The sequence below is a fragment of the Haliotis asinina genome, chromosome 9, assembly GCF_037392515.1.
Source record: "Haliotis asinina isolate JCU_RB_2024 chromosome 9, JCU_Hal_asi_v2, whole genome shotgun sequence".
In the NCBI taxonomy this organism is placed as follows: Eukaryota; Metazoa; Mollusca; class Gastropoda; order Lepetellida; family Haliotidae; genus Haliotis; species Haliotis asinina.
Window position 1 is genome coordinate 39,267,810 of NC_090288.1, and position 16,145 is coordinate 39,283,954.

The 16,145-nt window shown below is 40.4% G+C and overlaps 1 protein-coding gene across 1 annotated transcript; it reads right to left on the reverse strand.

The window, feature by feature from the left end:
* Positions 1 to 7,582: 7,582 nt before the first annotated feature.
* On the reverse strand, positions 7,583 to 10,065 carry LOC137297237 (homeobox protein vent1-like). Its single transcript, XM_067829250.1, has 3 exons — positions 9,684 to 10,065; positions 9,066 to 9,397; positions 7,583 to 7,858 (listed from the first exon to the last, which is right to left on the reverse strand). Exons 1-3 carry the CDS (start codon positions 10,063 to 10,065, stop codon positions 7,583 to 7,585), a joined length of 990 nt encoding a protein of 329 aa, XP_067685351.1.
* Positions 10,066 to 16,145: the final 6,080 nt, after the last annotated feature.

A 16,145-nucleotide genomic window follows, 5' to 3' on the forward strand; every position in this document is an offset into this window, starting at 1 on the left:
TACCACTGAGATGAAACCGACGCGAGAATATTAGAGTAAGTTAATTTTTTCGCCTTTTTTAGCCATATTCCAGCAATATCACGGTGGGGCACACAAGAAATGGGCTTCAGACATTGTGCCCAGGTGGTTAATCGAACCTGGGTCGTGACGTGCGAACGCTTTAACCACTAGGCTACCTATCGCCCCCAACACTGAAAACTTAACCCTGGATTCGAACATTACACAGATAGCATATCTAAGGGAGAAAACTCTGCACAGCTAACCACGACAGCTTGGAAAACTGTGTCACCATGCTCCGTGTTGTTTGTTCGAACATATTTTGTTCCATGTTGAAAGGGATCAGGCACAAATTATGTAACTAATTACCTCCCGCTCCCATGTGAAATATGAAAAAAATGAATGGACGTAATGAATGGGCATAATAATACTTGGACATATCATTCATTAGCCGAAGTTTCGTACACTGTATTTATACACATGACGAAAGATGTTTTCGTTGTTGAAAATCATGTCAGGAACTTTCGTTCCTCTGGCCCATCAATTCTGTGCACACGTGCTAGCTAGGGAAGGTGGTCAGCACATTTTGTACTTCACAATAATTTTAAAATTGTGCTGAATTATGGGAAGGGGAGGTGGTCATTCATGTGTGTGTGTGTGTGTGTGTGTGTGCGTGCGTGTGTGCGTGCGTGCGTGCGTGTGTGTGTAAGACTTACTTTGTTAATAAATTTGGGAATGGGTTGATGATATTGTATAGACTTCCCCATAAAATCCACAATCATGGCCCTACTGATATGAATGTAGAACCTAATGCGCTATTGCAACGACAGACAGATGAAGCTCCTGGGCACTATCTTTACAATTAGCGCTGTGATGAACATGATTCGAGCCCTGCGGGGAAGAAAGCGTCACACAAATACATTCGCCTTTTTTCAAAGATAACGAGAAAATAACGAAGAGTTATCTTTGCCCCAAGACTGTTTCGAAATTAATAATTGTTTGGTTATCCAAGTCACTAGACGCAATTTAAACCGTGTCTTATTAATTGTCACAAGATTATACATTGAGTGTATTCGAGATTAGACCCTATATACATAGAGTGTATTCGAGTCAGGTGTAATAGTTTCAGGAGACGAAATACAATTCTTTGTGGCAGTTTTGAAGCATTATCTATGACATACATCAAGAAGTCGTATTTTACATTATATATAATATATTATATTGTATTATATAGCAATATATGTTTATTCCTTACCGGTAAAGATATCAACTCATTAACCGAGCCTCACGTGGCGTTAAGAATAAGAAAATACATATCGATAAACGAACACCAGCTGCCATAACTCTGAAATGCAATCAGTGTATGAGTGAGTGAGCGGCTCGAGAGGAAGTGTTTTAATGTGGCTTTCCAATGCGTATTGTGCATATGGAAACGCGGATTTTGAGCAGTATTGTTTTCATCAGGGGCGGTGGGGTAGCCTAGCGGTTAAAGTGTTGGCTCGCCGTGCCTAAGATCTGGATTCGATTCCCAAATGGGTGGAAGGTTATTTTGGTGTGAAGCCTCTTTTTGGTATCACCCATTGTGATATTGCCGGAATATTCATTTAAAAAATACAACTCACCCGATTAATGTTGAGTTACGGCGTGACTGTTTATTGTGGGACGAAGACCTGAGACCCGTGAAGGTCCCGGTTTAGAATAGGCCTTCAGCAACCCATGAAGGTCAACTCGGGGTAGAATAGGCCTTCAGCAACCCGTGAAGGTCTACCCGGGGTAGAATAGGCCTTCAGCAACCCATGAAGGTCCCGGGGTAGAATAGGCCATCAGCAACCCGTGAAGGTCCCGGGGTAGAATAGGCCATCAGCAACCCGTGAAGGTCCCGGGGTAGAATAGGCCATCAGCAACCCGTGAAGGTCCCGGGGTAGAATAGGCCTTCAGCAACCCATGAATGTCCCGGGGTAGAATAGGCCATCAGCAACCCGTGAATGTCCCGGGGTAGAATAGGCCATCAGCAACCCATGAAGGTCCCGGGGTAGAATAGGCCATCAGCAACCCGTGAAGGTCCCGGGGTAGAATAGGCCATCAGCAACCCATGAATGTCCCGGGGTACAATAGGCCATCAGCAACCCATGAAGGTCCCGGTGTAGAATAGGCCATCAGCAACCCATGAAGGTCCCGGGGCAGAATAGGCCTTCAGCAACCCATGAAGGTCCCGGGGTAGAATAGGCCTTCAGCAACCCATGAAGGTCCCGGGGTAGAATAGGCCATCAGCAACCCGTGAAGGTCCCGGGGTAGAATAAGCCATCAGCAACCCGTGAAGGTCCCGGGGTAGAATTGGCCATCAGCAACCCGTGAAGGTCCCGGGGTAGAATAGGCCATCAGCAACCCGTGAAGGTCCCGGGGTAGAATAGGCCTTCAGCAACCCGTGAAGGTCCCGGGGTAGAATAGGCCATCAGCAACCCGTGAAGGTCCCGGGGTAGAATAGGCCATCAGCAACCCGTGAAGGTCCCGGGGTAGAATAGGCCATCAGCAACCCGTGAAGGTCCCGGGGTAGAATAGGCCTTCAGCAACCCATGAAGGTCCCGGGGTAGAATAGGCCATCAGCAACCCATGAAGGTCCCGGGTAGAATAGGCCATCAGCAACCCATGAAGGTCCCGGGGTAGAATAGGCCATCAGCAACCCATGAAGGTCCCGGGTAGAATAGGCCATCAGCAACCCATGAAGGTCCCGGGGTAGAATAGGCCATCAGCAACCCATGAAGGTCCCGGGGTAGAATAGGCCATCAGCAACCCATGCTTGCCATAAAAGGCGACTATGCTTGTCGTAAGAGGCGACTAACGGGATCGGGTGGTCAGCCTCGCTGACTTGGTTGACACGTGTCATCGGTTCCCAATTGCGCAGATCGACGCTCATGTTGTTGATCACTGAATTGTCTGGTCCAGACTCGATTATTTACAGACCTCTGCCATACAGCTTGAATGTTGCTGAGTGCGGAGTAAAACTAAACATAAATTGTGACACACCATGACGTTGAGTTTCATTATTCAATACACACTGTTCACAACAATGATGTAAATCCCATTGCCAACGTGCTCTGTGACAACAGGACTGTGTTTATGAGGGATATTCTTGCTAAATTGCGCCATGGCATCTCAGTGAGCATGTACTATAAAGCAAGTTGAAGTCTGGGCTAAAATTTAGTACGAGTAGCCGCGCATGCATGTCATCGTATGAGTGAAATATTCACATATAAGTCAAGAACATACCAAAATACATAGGCGTTATTGTACAACTCGTCTTTCTCCCTTAAACCTATACATGAAACTAGTTCAAGCGCTATTTTAATATTTGATATTAGACACTAGAGAACTGTCACAAGAAAGTTCTGTTTTTGAAAAAAAATTCTGATTGGGCAAGAACCCGTATTCAAATTGAAAAGCTAATGTGAGACGTTTCCTGAGGGTAAACGTAACTCAATCATTTTGATATCAGCAACTTCCATCCGATCTCTTTGGAATATGATCATTTATGGTCATTAAATATCATTACTTGAACGCAACACAGGCATATGAAAGTCTTCATGGTAACTCCTAGAAACATTTTACTCTTTCTGTATTGCAGTCTTTTGCACTTGACCAAATACCTTACATTCTTGGATAAAAAATATATAAAACTGGAAACAAGCATGAAATGGAGACAAAAACACACATGTTTGTCGATAGAGATCACTTTCGTGATTGGAGAATCAGACTCGCGAGATTATAGGTGATGAAAAACAACTAAGCAAATAACGACCAAACGTATACACCCAAAACATCATGTCCTCTAAAAGCAGTATTGATGACCAGAAGCTTCAGTAAAAAAAAATATTGAAAAACCATATACATTTCCCAAATACCCAAATTGTATTCCAAATGAACGGACTTCATTTGTTTGTTGTTTGACTTCACACTCAATAGAGACGGGGTTGAACATGCTTATACATAGGTAAACACCTGGTGTCAGCACTGATTCGTGTAATTTTCGTCGATATTTTCCCTTTGTAGACAAAAGAATAGATTCCATGGGAAAATCTGGACTGGTTATCCTTACAGTGTGTTTCAGGACAAATTTGTCGATTTGTTATATTTATCTTTGTTTGAAGAAACACAACCTGTGTACTTTCTTTTGCTCGTCAGTGTACTACAGACAAAAAATGGGAACACCCTGAAATTTGATAGTCACACATAAACTTAGTTTAAGTCTCTCTTCCACATGCACTCAGCTGTTGTTTTGGCTTTTTGAATCAAACAAGTTCCCCTTTCGGTCAACCTTAACCCTGGGTGGATACTACGCCCCAGCCTTAACCCTGGATGGATACTACGTCCCAACGTTAATCCTAGATGGTTACTACGCCCAACCTTAACTCGGGATGGATACTACGCCCCCAGCCATAACTCTGGATGGATACTACGCCGCAGTCGTAACTCTGGATGGATACTACTCACCTCAACCCTGGATGGATACTACGCCCCATAATCCTCAACTCTGGATGGAAAATGAGCTAAAGTTAACCTCAAGCCAACCTTAACAAAAAGTTATCCCTGGATGAATACTACATCCAACCTTAACCCTAGATGGATACTACGCCCAACCTTAACCCTGGATGGATATTACGTCCGACCTTAACCCTGGATGGATATTACACCCAACCTTATCCATGGATGGATATTACGCCCAACCTAAACTCTGGATGGATACTACGACCCCACGTTAATCCTGCATGGATACTACGCCCCAACCTTAACTCTGGATGGATATTTCGCCCCAACGTTAACCCTGGATGGATAATACGCCCCAACCTTAACTCTGGATGAATACTACGCCAGCCTTTACTCTGGATGGATCCTACGCCCCAATGTTAATCCTGTAGGGATACTATGCCCCAACCCTAACTCTTGATGGATACTACGCCCCAACCTTAACCCTGGATGGATACTGCGCCCCAACCTTAACTCTGGATGGATCCTACGCCCAACAGTCCTGTATGCATATTACGCCCAACCTTAACTCTGAATGGATACTACGCCCCAACGCTAACTCTGGATGGATACTACGCCAGGTTTCACTCTGGATGGATCCTACGCCCCAATGTTAACCCTGTAGGGATACTATGCCCCAACCTTAACTCTTGATGGATACTACGCCCCAACCTTAACTCTGGATGAATATTACGCCCCAACGTTAACCCTATGTGGATACTACGCCCCAACGTTAACCCTGGATGGATACTACGTCCCAACGTTAATCTTGGATGGATACTGCAACCCAGCCTTAACTCTGGGTGGATACTACGCCCCAACGCTAACCCTGGATGGATACTACGCCCCAACGTTAACTAAGTTTGAAACTTTCAGTGCAAGAGATAAAACCATGAAGTCTTTTCACAAAGCAACCAGACTTAAACATTGCACTAAGGTTACCTTAGTGACGTACGATCACCTTAGTGCTTTGTGAAAGGTGACCTGGCCGTCTGTAGTTGCGATGGTGACATTCTCGACGCTCGAGCACATACTAGTAAAAAATTAATGATTTGACTACGTATAGTAATGATGACAGCATGCACGCCTGTCATCACGCATCACGACAGCATACACGCCTGTCATCACGCATCACGACAGCATGCACGCCTGTAATTTGGTATCACGTTAACGTAAATGGAAAAAGAATATTTCACAACACACCCATATATTTTTTTTATGATGAGACTTTGTTTATGATTTTTAATGGAACCATCAAAATAATGATGAAAAGGTTGCTTTAATGTTAATTGATTTCATCAAGAACATGAATGGGCAAACCGTAAAACATTTGTGACAAAGCGCATCTGGCCAATCATCGTTTTGTCCATAAAACAGCATTAACAATTTCAATAAACTAAACGATAAAAAAACTAAGAACGCCAAAGGTAAAGGCTAAACGAATCGCCCCACAGTCCCATTTACGCCATTCGTATTAACTAATTAGCTGCAAAATAGATTTAACATTCCCCATATAAGGCTGCCCCTTTTCCCTCAGGAACATGACGAGTGGGACATGTCCTACTGTGACGTCATGTGACGGTCGATCCCATATAAGTACTGCAGATCCCGGTTATATTGAGAAAACTGTTAGCGGCCCTTCAAATAACGGTCGTAACAATTGTCAATAGTGTGACATTTGGAATTTGGGGTCGTGTCTTGTGTTAGTTACATCCTTGTAAGAATTTCAGTATATTGATATATTGATATATTGAATTGTGAAGTGAAATGTTTCTCGGATATCGGCTCGTCACTTCTATTGTGCGCGTAACAATGTTTATAGCCCTTTAAAAAATTGACTTTGCAGCGTCCCTATCATCCATTTGCCCACTATAAGAATGAGTGTCTGTAAGAACGAGTGTCTGAATCTACAACTCATTAACACGTGCTAAACATTCCAAGCTGTATTTCTGAGAGAAAAAAATAAAAATATTTTAATGTATTCCTCCCCCATTTTTTTCCGTCACAAATTTAAGAAAAAGTCCTACCGCCTTCGTTACTTCTGAAAAAATCTGTTCCCGAGAAACATTAATTTTTTCTGCATCCTGGAATAGTCCAACACGAGTGTTTGGAAGCACCTCGAGTGAAAATTAATGACATCTATCAGCAACAGGATTGGTTGACATTATTTACTTGCCTTTTGTGCGTGAATATGATTTTCACTGAACATTTCTTAGTTACTATTACCTATTGCTTCATATAACAGGAATTAGATGTGATGATGCGTCTGCTGTTCGGTAACACGCGGCATGTTTTGCACCAAATAACGCTTACCAGTTTCCTTATACATCAGTAAGAATGTGGCCATGTTGAAATGACGTCAACCACTCTATGGTCGGGTCAGCCTTTTATGTACACGTCAATTACGGCTACCTTAGCGTAAGGTTCTTTGTACAGCGGGGTGTCTTCGTTAGCAACACCTTACGGTTAAAACTTACCGTTCTTGTAGTACTAAGGTTTTGTTTGAGGACATATTCATATTGTTTCCCCAAACCATCCCTTGTGAACACAAAAGCCTTTTATGTTAAATTTGGGATTGGTGTCTGTATGCTGGCTATTATATGGTTTTAATAACATATGGGATTCATCCAGAAGCACATGAATCTGTATGCTGGCTATTATGTGGTTTTAATAACATATGGGATTCACCCAAAAGCACGAATCTGTACTTTACTGATAAAGTATAATCCCAAACTTAACATACGTTAGACGATTGGTTGAACTTAAAACATAAATACACTTTGACATTACGACTTTAATCGTGTAAACATAAATAAATATATGTACAGATACATACAATTGGTGAAACGACATCAGAATTCACACAGGGTCCCTTCTATCGTAAGAGTCCAACTTCCGGTGAAAGGGGTGTTCACTCCACAATGGTTGACGATACAAGTTTCATCCCTTCTGGTGCCTTGACAAATACGTACATGAGTCTCTAGTATATAGACAACATCACTATTCACGGGATTACTGAACAGCGTCAATGAGGTAAGCACTTTAAGATGACAATCGACTCCATTCACTGCTGAACGTACATCTGGGGGTGGAGGTACGGGTACAGGTGTGGGGGGTAGCCGGCCCCGGGGTACATCATTATGGGGGACGGGGATGCGGCGTAGGGGAACATCGACTTGGGTAGGGACTGAGGGGTTGATTCAGGGGGCGATCCCAAGGCCCCTGTCATCATTCCGTACGGGAACCCAATGGGCATCACAGGGAAAGGATAGGGTGGATTGTACGCGATCTTGTCCTCTGCGCGACGCTTGCATCGCGCGCGTTTGTTCTGGAACCAGACCTGAAAGTAACACAAAATAGAACTAAAAACATGTCGAGAACATTTTACTCTCTCATACCTGACAAATCTTACGATTTTGGCTTGAAAATCACGCATTTATTACTTATGCCACCCTCTCACAACACATCTGGTCACGCCAAACTAGGGTAGTATGAAAAATTAAAATAAAATTCCATAAAAAATCACACAAATGAGTTTGAATAGATCATTATCATAGACTTTGCTGAGAAGGGAATATGCACCCAGCATATCAAGATGGGTTTTTTTCCTCTTTGGAAGCCTTGCTATCTGTGTAAGTTTCAGAAACCGACATCCTGCCAGATAGCGGAACATGGTATGCTATAGCTGATACAGGAGTGAATGAGTTGGCTTTAATAGTGATTTGATAAGTATTCCCGTCATATTGCAGGAGGATAGCCATAGTGATGCAGATCTCAGACCAAATAAAACACACAGGTTCCTGGCGTGCCTAAGGGACACAACTCTCATTTCGAATTCCAGACACGACTGGGTCAACTACGGGGCTGAACAAAACTTATATAGCGGCGATAATATCTTTTTGTAAACTTTACATAGCTATCCGAATTTTATCAAAAACATGATTGTAGGAATTGCAGGGTGAAGATGGCAGATATGTAAATATGAATAGAGAATATAGAACGTATTTGTAATTCAAATGCTATTGAAGACGACCATTTTCTTCTTGTATGCCCCATTAATAAAATATTACCCAAACACTGCTAAACATACTAAATATACTGAAAACCTGCCCATGTATATTTTCTACGCATTTGTACATCGAAAACGTATTGTTCCTTGAACTACACCCGTATAAAGCTAGTGTGTATTGTGCACTATAGGCCTGGGGCCTTTTGAATATCGGAATATAGATTAACATGGTGGAATAAAATCAAATTGTCATGGAAAATCACGACGCCTACATCTAACATACGTTCGAAATATCTGCTTGCTCCACTGCCCGTGACGGGTTATTTTCAAGACGGACTGCCAGATCCTCAAATTCACCTGCCCGGCGGTCGGGTTAATATTAAAGATTTAGTATGATGACTAATTGTGGGCAGGCAGGTTTTGATCAGGGCTGGTAAGTTTTTGTCATTCTGAAGTGTTTTTTTTTTTTTGTTTCATACTCTGATAATACTAACGGACTAGCCTGTAAAACATGGAAGCCATGAGTAAGGTTCCTTACCTTCAGTCTGGGTTCCGGAATGGACAAATCCTTGGATAGCTGTTCATACACTTCATGTTCCGGGTAGGGAGTCTCCAGGAAGATCTTCTCAAGCTGTCGGACCTGCATAGGGGTGTAGTTGGTGCGGTTGCTCTTTTTGTCCGTGGCGGTCTTGTAATGGTGGGGACTCGTGTCGCGGTCCGTGGAGCTGCTGGAGTCGGAGATGGAGCTGTCGGAGATGGGAGATTCCGGGGAGGACGTTAGGCTACGTCGTGGACGCGCTGGAGACGGCATCCTCTTCGGTGGGTCGTTTACGGGTAACGCATCTTCTTTCTTACACAAAACCGTGGTGTCTGGAAGAGAAGTTACCATGTGTTATAAATTAAAAGCACTCAGATACATCTGCACTCATCCTTTCATTAACAAATTCATCAGTTATTAGTAGATTTGTTCCAGGGAGATTTAAAAAGACGTATAAGTTACTAGCAGAGTAGCAATGTATACTCTATGGAACCTTTTTTCAAACAATCCGGGTTAGACGACCAACATGGGTAGGGAGTATGGAGCCTATTCTGTATTTCCCTATTATAACGTTAGTCGAACAGCCTTAAAACCACACAAAGTTGTTTAAATTCTTACCTTGATATTTTCTCACATCAACGGTTCTGTTTGAGAGCATATGAACACTCGGGTATGTGGGGTAGGGGGACATCTTGGGCATAAACACTGGTCCAGGGAAAACTGGGGTGGACGGGTGGACTTCCGGTTTCACTGGTCCGGACTTTCCCAAGAGATCATTAACACTGAAAGCTGTTTTCCGCCTGGGTGGTAGATCAATGCGGGTTGGTGAACGGTGCAGGTAACCGTTCGATGGATACTGCTCGGGGGACGACTCAGGGGTGATGGCGGAGTCTGAATCCTCGCTGTCGTCTGCTGTTTGGTTCAGGCGTCTCAGCATGGGCTGGACTATAGCAGAAGTCCGTTTTGGTGTGTTTTCGGGTTTCAAACTGTCTTGATACATCTCTGGCAGTGGAGCAGACTATCGATAAAATAAAACATAAGTATTTTAAGAAAATGAGTATATTTCAGAATGGGCAAAAAGGCACCATGTATACAGCAACGGAACTAATGTTTTACAGTGGACCTGAGTCCACAGAGGAAAAATAATATAAACACATGAAATAACCATTAATAGAATTTATCTGTGTTAAGGTTACTGAAAATGAAAGGACTCGAGATCAACAAGCAGGGATCCTGTCTCCATTACCGAATGAATTAAAACAAATATATATATATTTGTTGACAGTTTTTCAACAGACGGAAAGATGTCCATCGATGATAGTGGCTTACTTCGACGAATGTATGCAAATTTCAATAATTTACTGTAACATTAATTTCCCCCGACTGTCATATAATGCAATTTAATTTCATACAGAATCATATTTCTTATTTTGCGTTATTTTTTAAAGCATACATTACGGTTCTTGAACGTATCTTTCTTCATTACTAGATCAGGAAACTAAGCCACTCACTTGCATCTCTGATTCTTGAGTTCCTCGAGCGAACGTCAATAGTTGATGTAGATGGTGTAAAAAAAGTTGACTGGTGACTACTGGGTTAGACATAGGCGTATATATGGCAGACGACAACGCTCAGCCAATCAACAGTTAGCAGATGACGCCGCCCAGAGTAGACTCAGCTATTGCCACCAATCACCCTTGTAAACAAGCTCAATCAGTAGATGCCTTGACAGTTCCTTGTAATCAAGAGATCAAGACGCTTGTTAATTCCTTAACCCGTTCGAATCACCTGATGACACACGTGAAGATGTTTTGATTACAGGTGTAACTCACGAATCCAGATTTCGTTATCTCCTTGCAAAAGCTGATTGAGATTAAGCAGGGTCCATCACAGTGGACGCTAGTGATTTCTGTTCAGTCTTTGTTGTCCGGAGTGGATAAGCGGGTTCGTTAAGGGAATATTTGATAAACCTCACATGTCAGTAAAATGTATACTACTAACGGTTGTGATCACAATAGACTCGTTTTTTTCTTTACTTTAGGGTATCAGGACACAAGCCAGAAGGTTTAAGGCGATCATGAGATAATTAATGGTGAACATTTTAGCTAAACATTATAGTCTTATGACACGATTAACTTCACTGTGACATCTCTTCAGAAAGTTTATTTCAGAAACAGATATAAAACGTGCAGTTGGTCTGCAATTGCACCACTCCAAACATTATCTTTTCTCCACTTATATTTCAGTCTGAAATACACAGTTTAACATACAATGGCCTGGGCACTTTCTAACTGTGTGAAAATGGTTCTCATTATAATTTTGAAAATCATTTTATTCTGTGTCCGACCACAAAGCAAGAAACTTGATAAAATGGCGTCAAGAAAACGATCAGGATTCCAGGCTCGACAAAGAACATCATCCCCAGTAGAATCACGCACAACAAGAGGTATGAATTTGAGTGGTGAAGTGTCGTCTGTTCACTCTGAAAATTCGAATGACACAGACATCCATAGCAACGCATGGGAAACATTTGCCGAATACGACGTTCCCGGTGAAGAACGAGATTTGGACTTTGAGGAGCAGAGAACCATCCTTGAAAGACTTGCAGGTGAGAACAGGCGTCTTCAGATGGAACTGTCAAAGAACAATCAAGTCACATTCGAACGGATGACATCGGACATTGCCTTTTGTGGCAAGCGACGGTCACCAATGGGTGTGTTGGCCTGTACAACGGCTAAAAGAAGACGAATGTTCCTAAGTGTTGAAGATGTCTCAAACGTTTGTGAAACAGATATCAGCGTTGATGAAAATATCGTTTCCAAATTAGGAAAATGGCGATCAGTAGATGCTTTGCAGCAGATGATTACAACCACGACCAGAAATATGTTCGTGAGTGTGTCTGATGTGTCTGCTGCCAGAGACCGGGAGGAACGAGACGATGAGAGCGTCCAACAAATACCTCAAACCACAGGTAACCCAGCACACCAGGATTTAGACGAGGACACTCTACAGATCCAGGAAACCCAAATTAGGCGTTCCAAGGACATTAGCAGAAAGGAGCAAACTGGGAACACAGGCATAAGAGACCTGATTCGAAGCATAAAACACCTACAGTATCAAAATGCTCATCTTAAAATGTACATTAGCAAAATTATGGGCACGATTATGTCTCACGAACCTTCTTTGCTTGAGAAGTGATTACCACGAATGTGTCTTTTGCAAATAAAAGTGTATTTATTCATTAAACATTGCAACATGTTAAAAATATCTTCTTTCCTCAGTTTTCATCGCCGCTGTAGAACTGTATACCCTACTGTGATAAATATAATACCAACTTACCCTTGCACATGTCTAACGAAAACACCAACCACACAAATCGCATTGTATCCCAATTGCGTAGACCGACGCTCATGATGTTGATCACCGGATTGTCTGCTTTGTGTGACTCGATTATACAGACCGCCGCCATATACCTGGAATATTGATGAATGCGGCATGAAACCGATCCAATCCAGTTGCCAGCCAGTTGCTTTATCTACATCTAAATTTATTTATAAAATTGTTTCTACAGCAACGCAAATCGATGTGCGTAATAAATCAATTTGAAGGTTCTCACCAAAAGAATTCAATGATATACATAATGTCATAGGGCCAGCGTGGTAGCCTAGTGGTATAAGCTTTCGCTCGGCATGACGAAGACCCGAGTTCGATTCCCCGCATGGGTACAATGTATGAAATCCGTTCCTGATGTCCCGTCCGTGACATCACTGGAACATTGGTAAAAGCGGCGTAAACTAAACTCAATCTCCGACTGTAGGGTGTACTGGTATTGATAAGCAGTTTCTTTTTGAATCTCTTGACAAACTCTCTCCGCTGTATTTTTATAAAACAATTGAGTTATCCCATGAATATGAAAACTACTTAAATACTGTGAATCCTGATGCATTACGGATGATCCTTTCCCAGTGTCGCACATCCGGTAGTGATCTTATGATATCACAGGGTAGAACATTAGGTATACCTACAAGAGAAATACATCACCCATTTTGTATTATCCTAAAATACCGTATCTGTCTAGTGTGTGCATGCTATAATGACATTAGGAGAAATTCCATGCCATTTTTTTATTACAACTGCACATCACAGTGTAAATGTAACTTTTATTTACCACAAAAAATACCTAATAACTAATAATAACTAATAACTTTGCCAAGTTTATCCACTGTGCTTTTAAAATGAGGAGCAAGCAATTGCCAATTACATAATCTACACCTTATATATTCACATGTATATTGTACCAGATATAAATTATATTTACGCATTGCTACATGAAGTGATGGCGCATCATCTTCAACACCTTTGTTAATACATTGTAAAATGGGCCTGCGGCTTGATTCACCGAAATAAACACCTACTGCTGCTGCTCCTCGTCCTCGTCCTCGTCTACCACTACCACCACCACCACCACCACCACCACTACCACTACCACTACCACTACCACTACCACTACCACTACCACTACCACTACCACTACCACTACCACTACCATGAAAAAATACCGAAAATGTGTTTTGGGGTTGTGTTTTCTGACTGAGTCAATTCTTTCGTTGCCTGAAACACGGACGCCAGAGAATTACACCCCTCTGTTCTGCAGGAGCTGCTTTCGCAAAGTTTGTATAAATTGCCACTCATATTTAATTCCTATCTGTTTAGTTTTGATGTCCGATCTTTGATATTAAAAATTTAAAACAAAAATAAAAAACAACATTTTCTCTGTCTCTCTACGTGTGAGGAAGACATTAGCGATGAAAGTTTTATGACTGGATCAGTGCTAACCAGTACACAATAATTTCAAATCATCTTGAACAAGCTGGAAATATGCGTTAAAACTATAATCATATATTGATTTGTAAATAATAATCTTAAAAAGTTGTTGCATTAAAAAAAATAAAGAGGGCAGTAAGATTTATGATAGACCTTATTATGAGTGCTACAACTAACACATTCGTTGACCTTCATAAACATCTGATATAGACTTTGCAAGACGATGGTCAGCGCAATAAACATTTCTAAGGTTAGTCCTATGACCAATTGTTTGAGAAGGATGAAATATCGCCTTCAGAGAGAAAAAACTAACAAACACTGTATGGCTCATATATTTTACCAATAATTGTCTTCTGTGATTATATTAGGAATAATTTTACAAGATACAAGAGTTTTTGCTTGAAAAACTTCATTCATATGACTTAAGAACAAAATGTGGATTTCTTCCAAACTTTACCGTGAACTTGATTTTTCATCATTTATTTATTTATTTATTTATTTATTTATTTATTTATTTATTTATTTATTTATTTATTTATTTATTTATTTATTTATTTATTTATTTATTTATTTATTTATTTATTTATTTATTTATTTATTTATTTATTTATTTATTTATTTATTTATTTATTTATTTATTTATTTGGTAATATGTGTAAACATGTCATGATGAATGTGTAATGTGAATATATTGATATGTAAATGTTGCATAAACGAGAAATAACGCCAATCACCGTTAAACGCTATATGCCATATAAACAAAGTAATTTTTGTTATAAAATCTTCCCTGTTATATTTATAAACAAGTACACTGAGTTAAAAGTTCTTTGTTTACTATTGAGGAACCCTTAAAGTAAAAGTACGAAATTTGACGTATATCGTTGTAAAGAAAAGAAATAGTACATGAAAAGAAATACTGAACAGAGTCTTCATAGTTATGGCCACAAAAGCAAGATGAGGTTGGAGATATAAATCTTTCATATTTGTGCGCATTAAGGTAACTACATTCAAATCGGAGACACGTGATTTGACGAAATCTGCTTTCGATAGTCAAAATGACTATATATAATAGAATTGTTTGAAATTACATTTATTGAATCGCGATAGACCCTACGTTGATACTCTACTTTCGGCTAGTAATAGACAGAACCCAAATGTCACATGTTATGTATTTTTTTTCAAAATGTTCGATGACAAAAAAACCCAAAAAAACAACAACACGAAAATCCATTTAATGCCATAAATTTGGCCGTTTCCTTCAAAATATGCTCTCCTGTAATTGTGGCTATCAGTATGAGAATGCCAGTCACTATTTTTTCAAATGTTCAAATTTGCTGAATTTTGAGCATGTTGTTTCTTCTATGGTTTTGATCAATCAATCTGTTCTTTTTCTCATGAAATTTCTCAACATTTTTTAAAACATATTGTTATTTTACTGCTATATTATTAATTATTACGATGACTAACTGTGTTTTCCAGTGTCCCCACGTGAACTTTTGCATTACGTTTTATATTTGTATAAGGGAGGTATTCAAACAGACATAATGCCTGTTTACCGATCCATTCATTTACAGACTAAATAGTGTATAAATCAAAGGTGTTGCATACCTTATATCATACTTTCTCAGAAAGACAGACTAAACACAGTTGTTGTTGAAATATGTATTAGTTCGAAATTGACATACGTTCAGAAAAATGATTTATTTTATATTTTTTTGTAATAAAATTCATATAGTTTCATTGATAATTTTCTTAATGACACGGTAATGCAAGCTTTAAAATAGTTTAACGCTCAGGCCAATCACGAGTCAGAGCACGCACATATCGGTGTTGATGTAACCATTGCCACCAATCAGGAGCGTGGGTACTTGACGTGACAGTTAAATGTTATCACCGGACTGGCAGTAAATCTTCAGGTGTCCACACAAAGGTGCCCTTACAATATCTTGTAGTGTAATTATAATCTCATCAGATGTTTTCATAGTGGATGTCGTCTGTTAGCATGTTGAAGATTATTCATCTTCACCTACGCTGTCAGTTGTTGATAAACCTTTCCTATCAAATAAAATTAACTGCTTTTCCTCAATCGATACGCTGTGTTTATAGCAACAAACACATGCCAAAAGTCTGTCGCCTTATATCTATATTTAGGTGAAATATGGTTAATGAATATTTTAAAGTTGTATTTTAGATTTTTTGTGTGAAAAGATTGTCTTGAATTTTGGTATGACTGGTATAAACATATTTATGAATTCG

Excerpts from the sequence above, each read along its gene's own strand:
- LOC137297237 (XM_067829250.1), bottom strand. The coding sequence starts at position 10,065 with ATGTATCAAGACAGTTTGAAACCCGAAAACACACCAAAACGGACTTCT. Across the intron at positions 9,398-9,683 it reads TGATGTGAGAAAATATCAAG|ACACCACGGTTTTGTGTAAG; the intron begins GTAAGAATTTAA and ends CTTCTCTTCCAG. Across the intron at positions 7,859-9,065 it reads TTCCGGAACCCAGACTGAAG|GTCTGGTTCCAGAACAAACG; the intron begins GTAAGGAACCTT and ends TGTTACTTTCAG.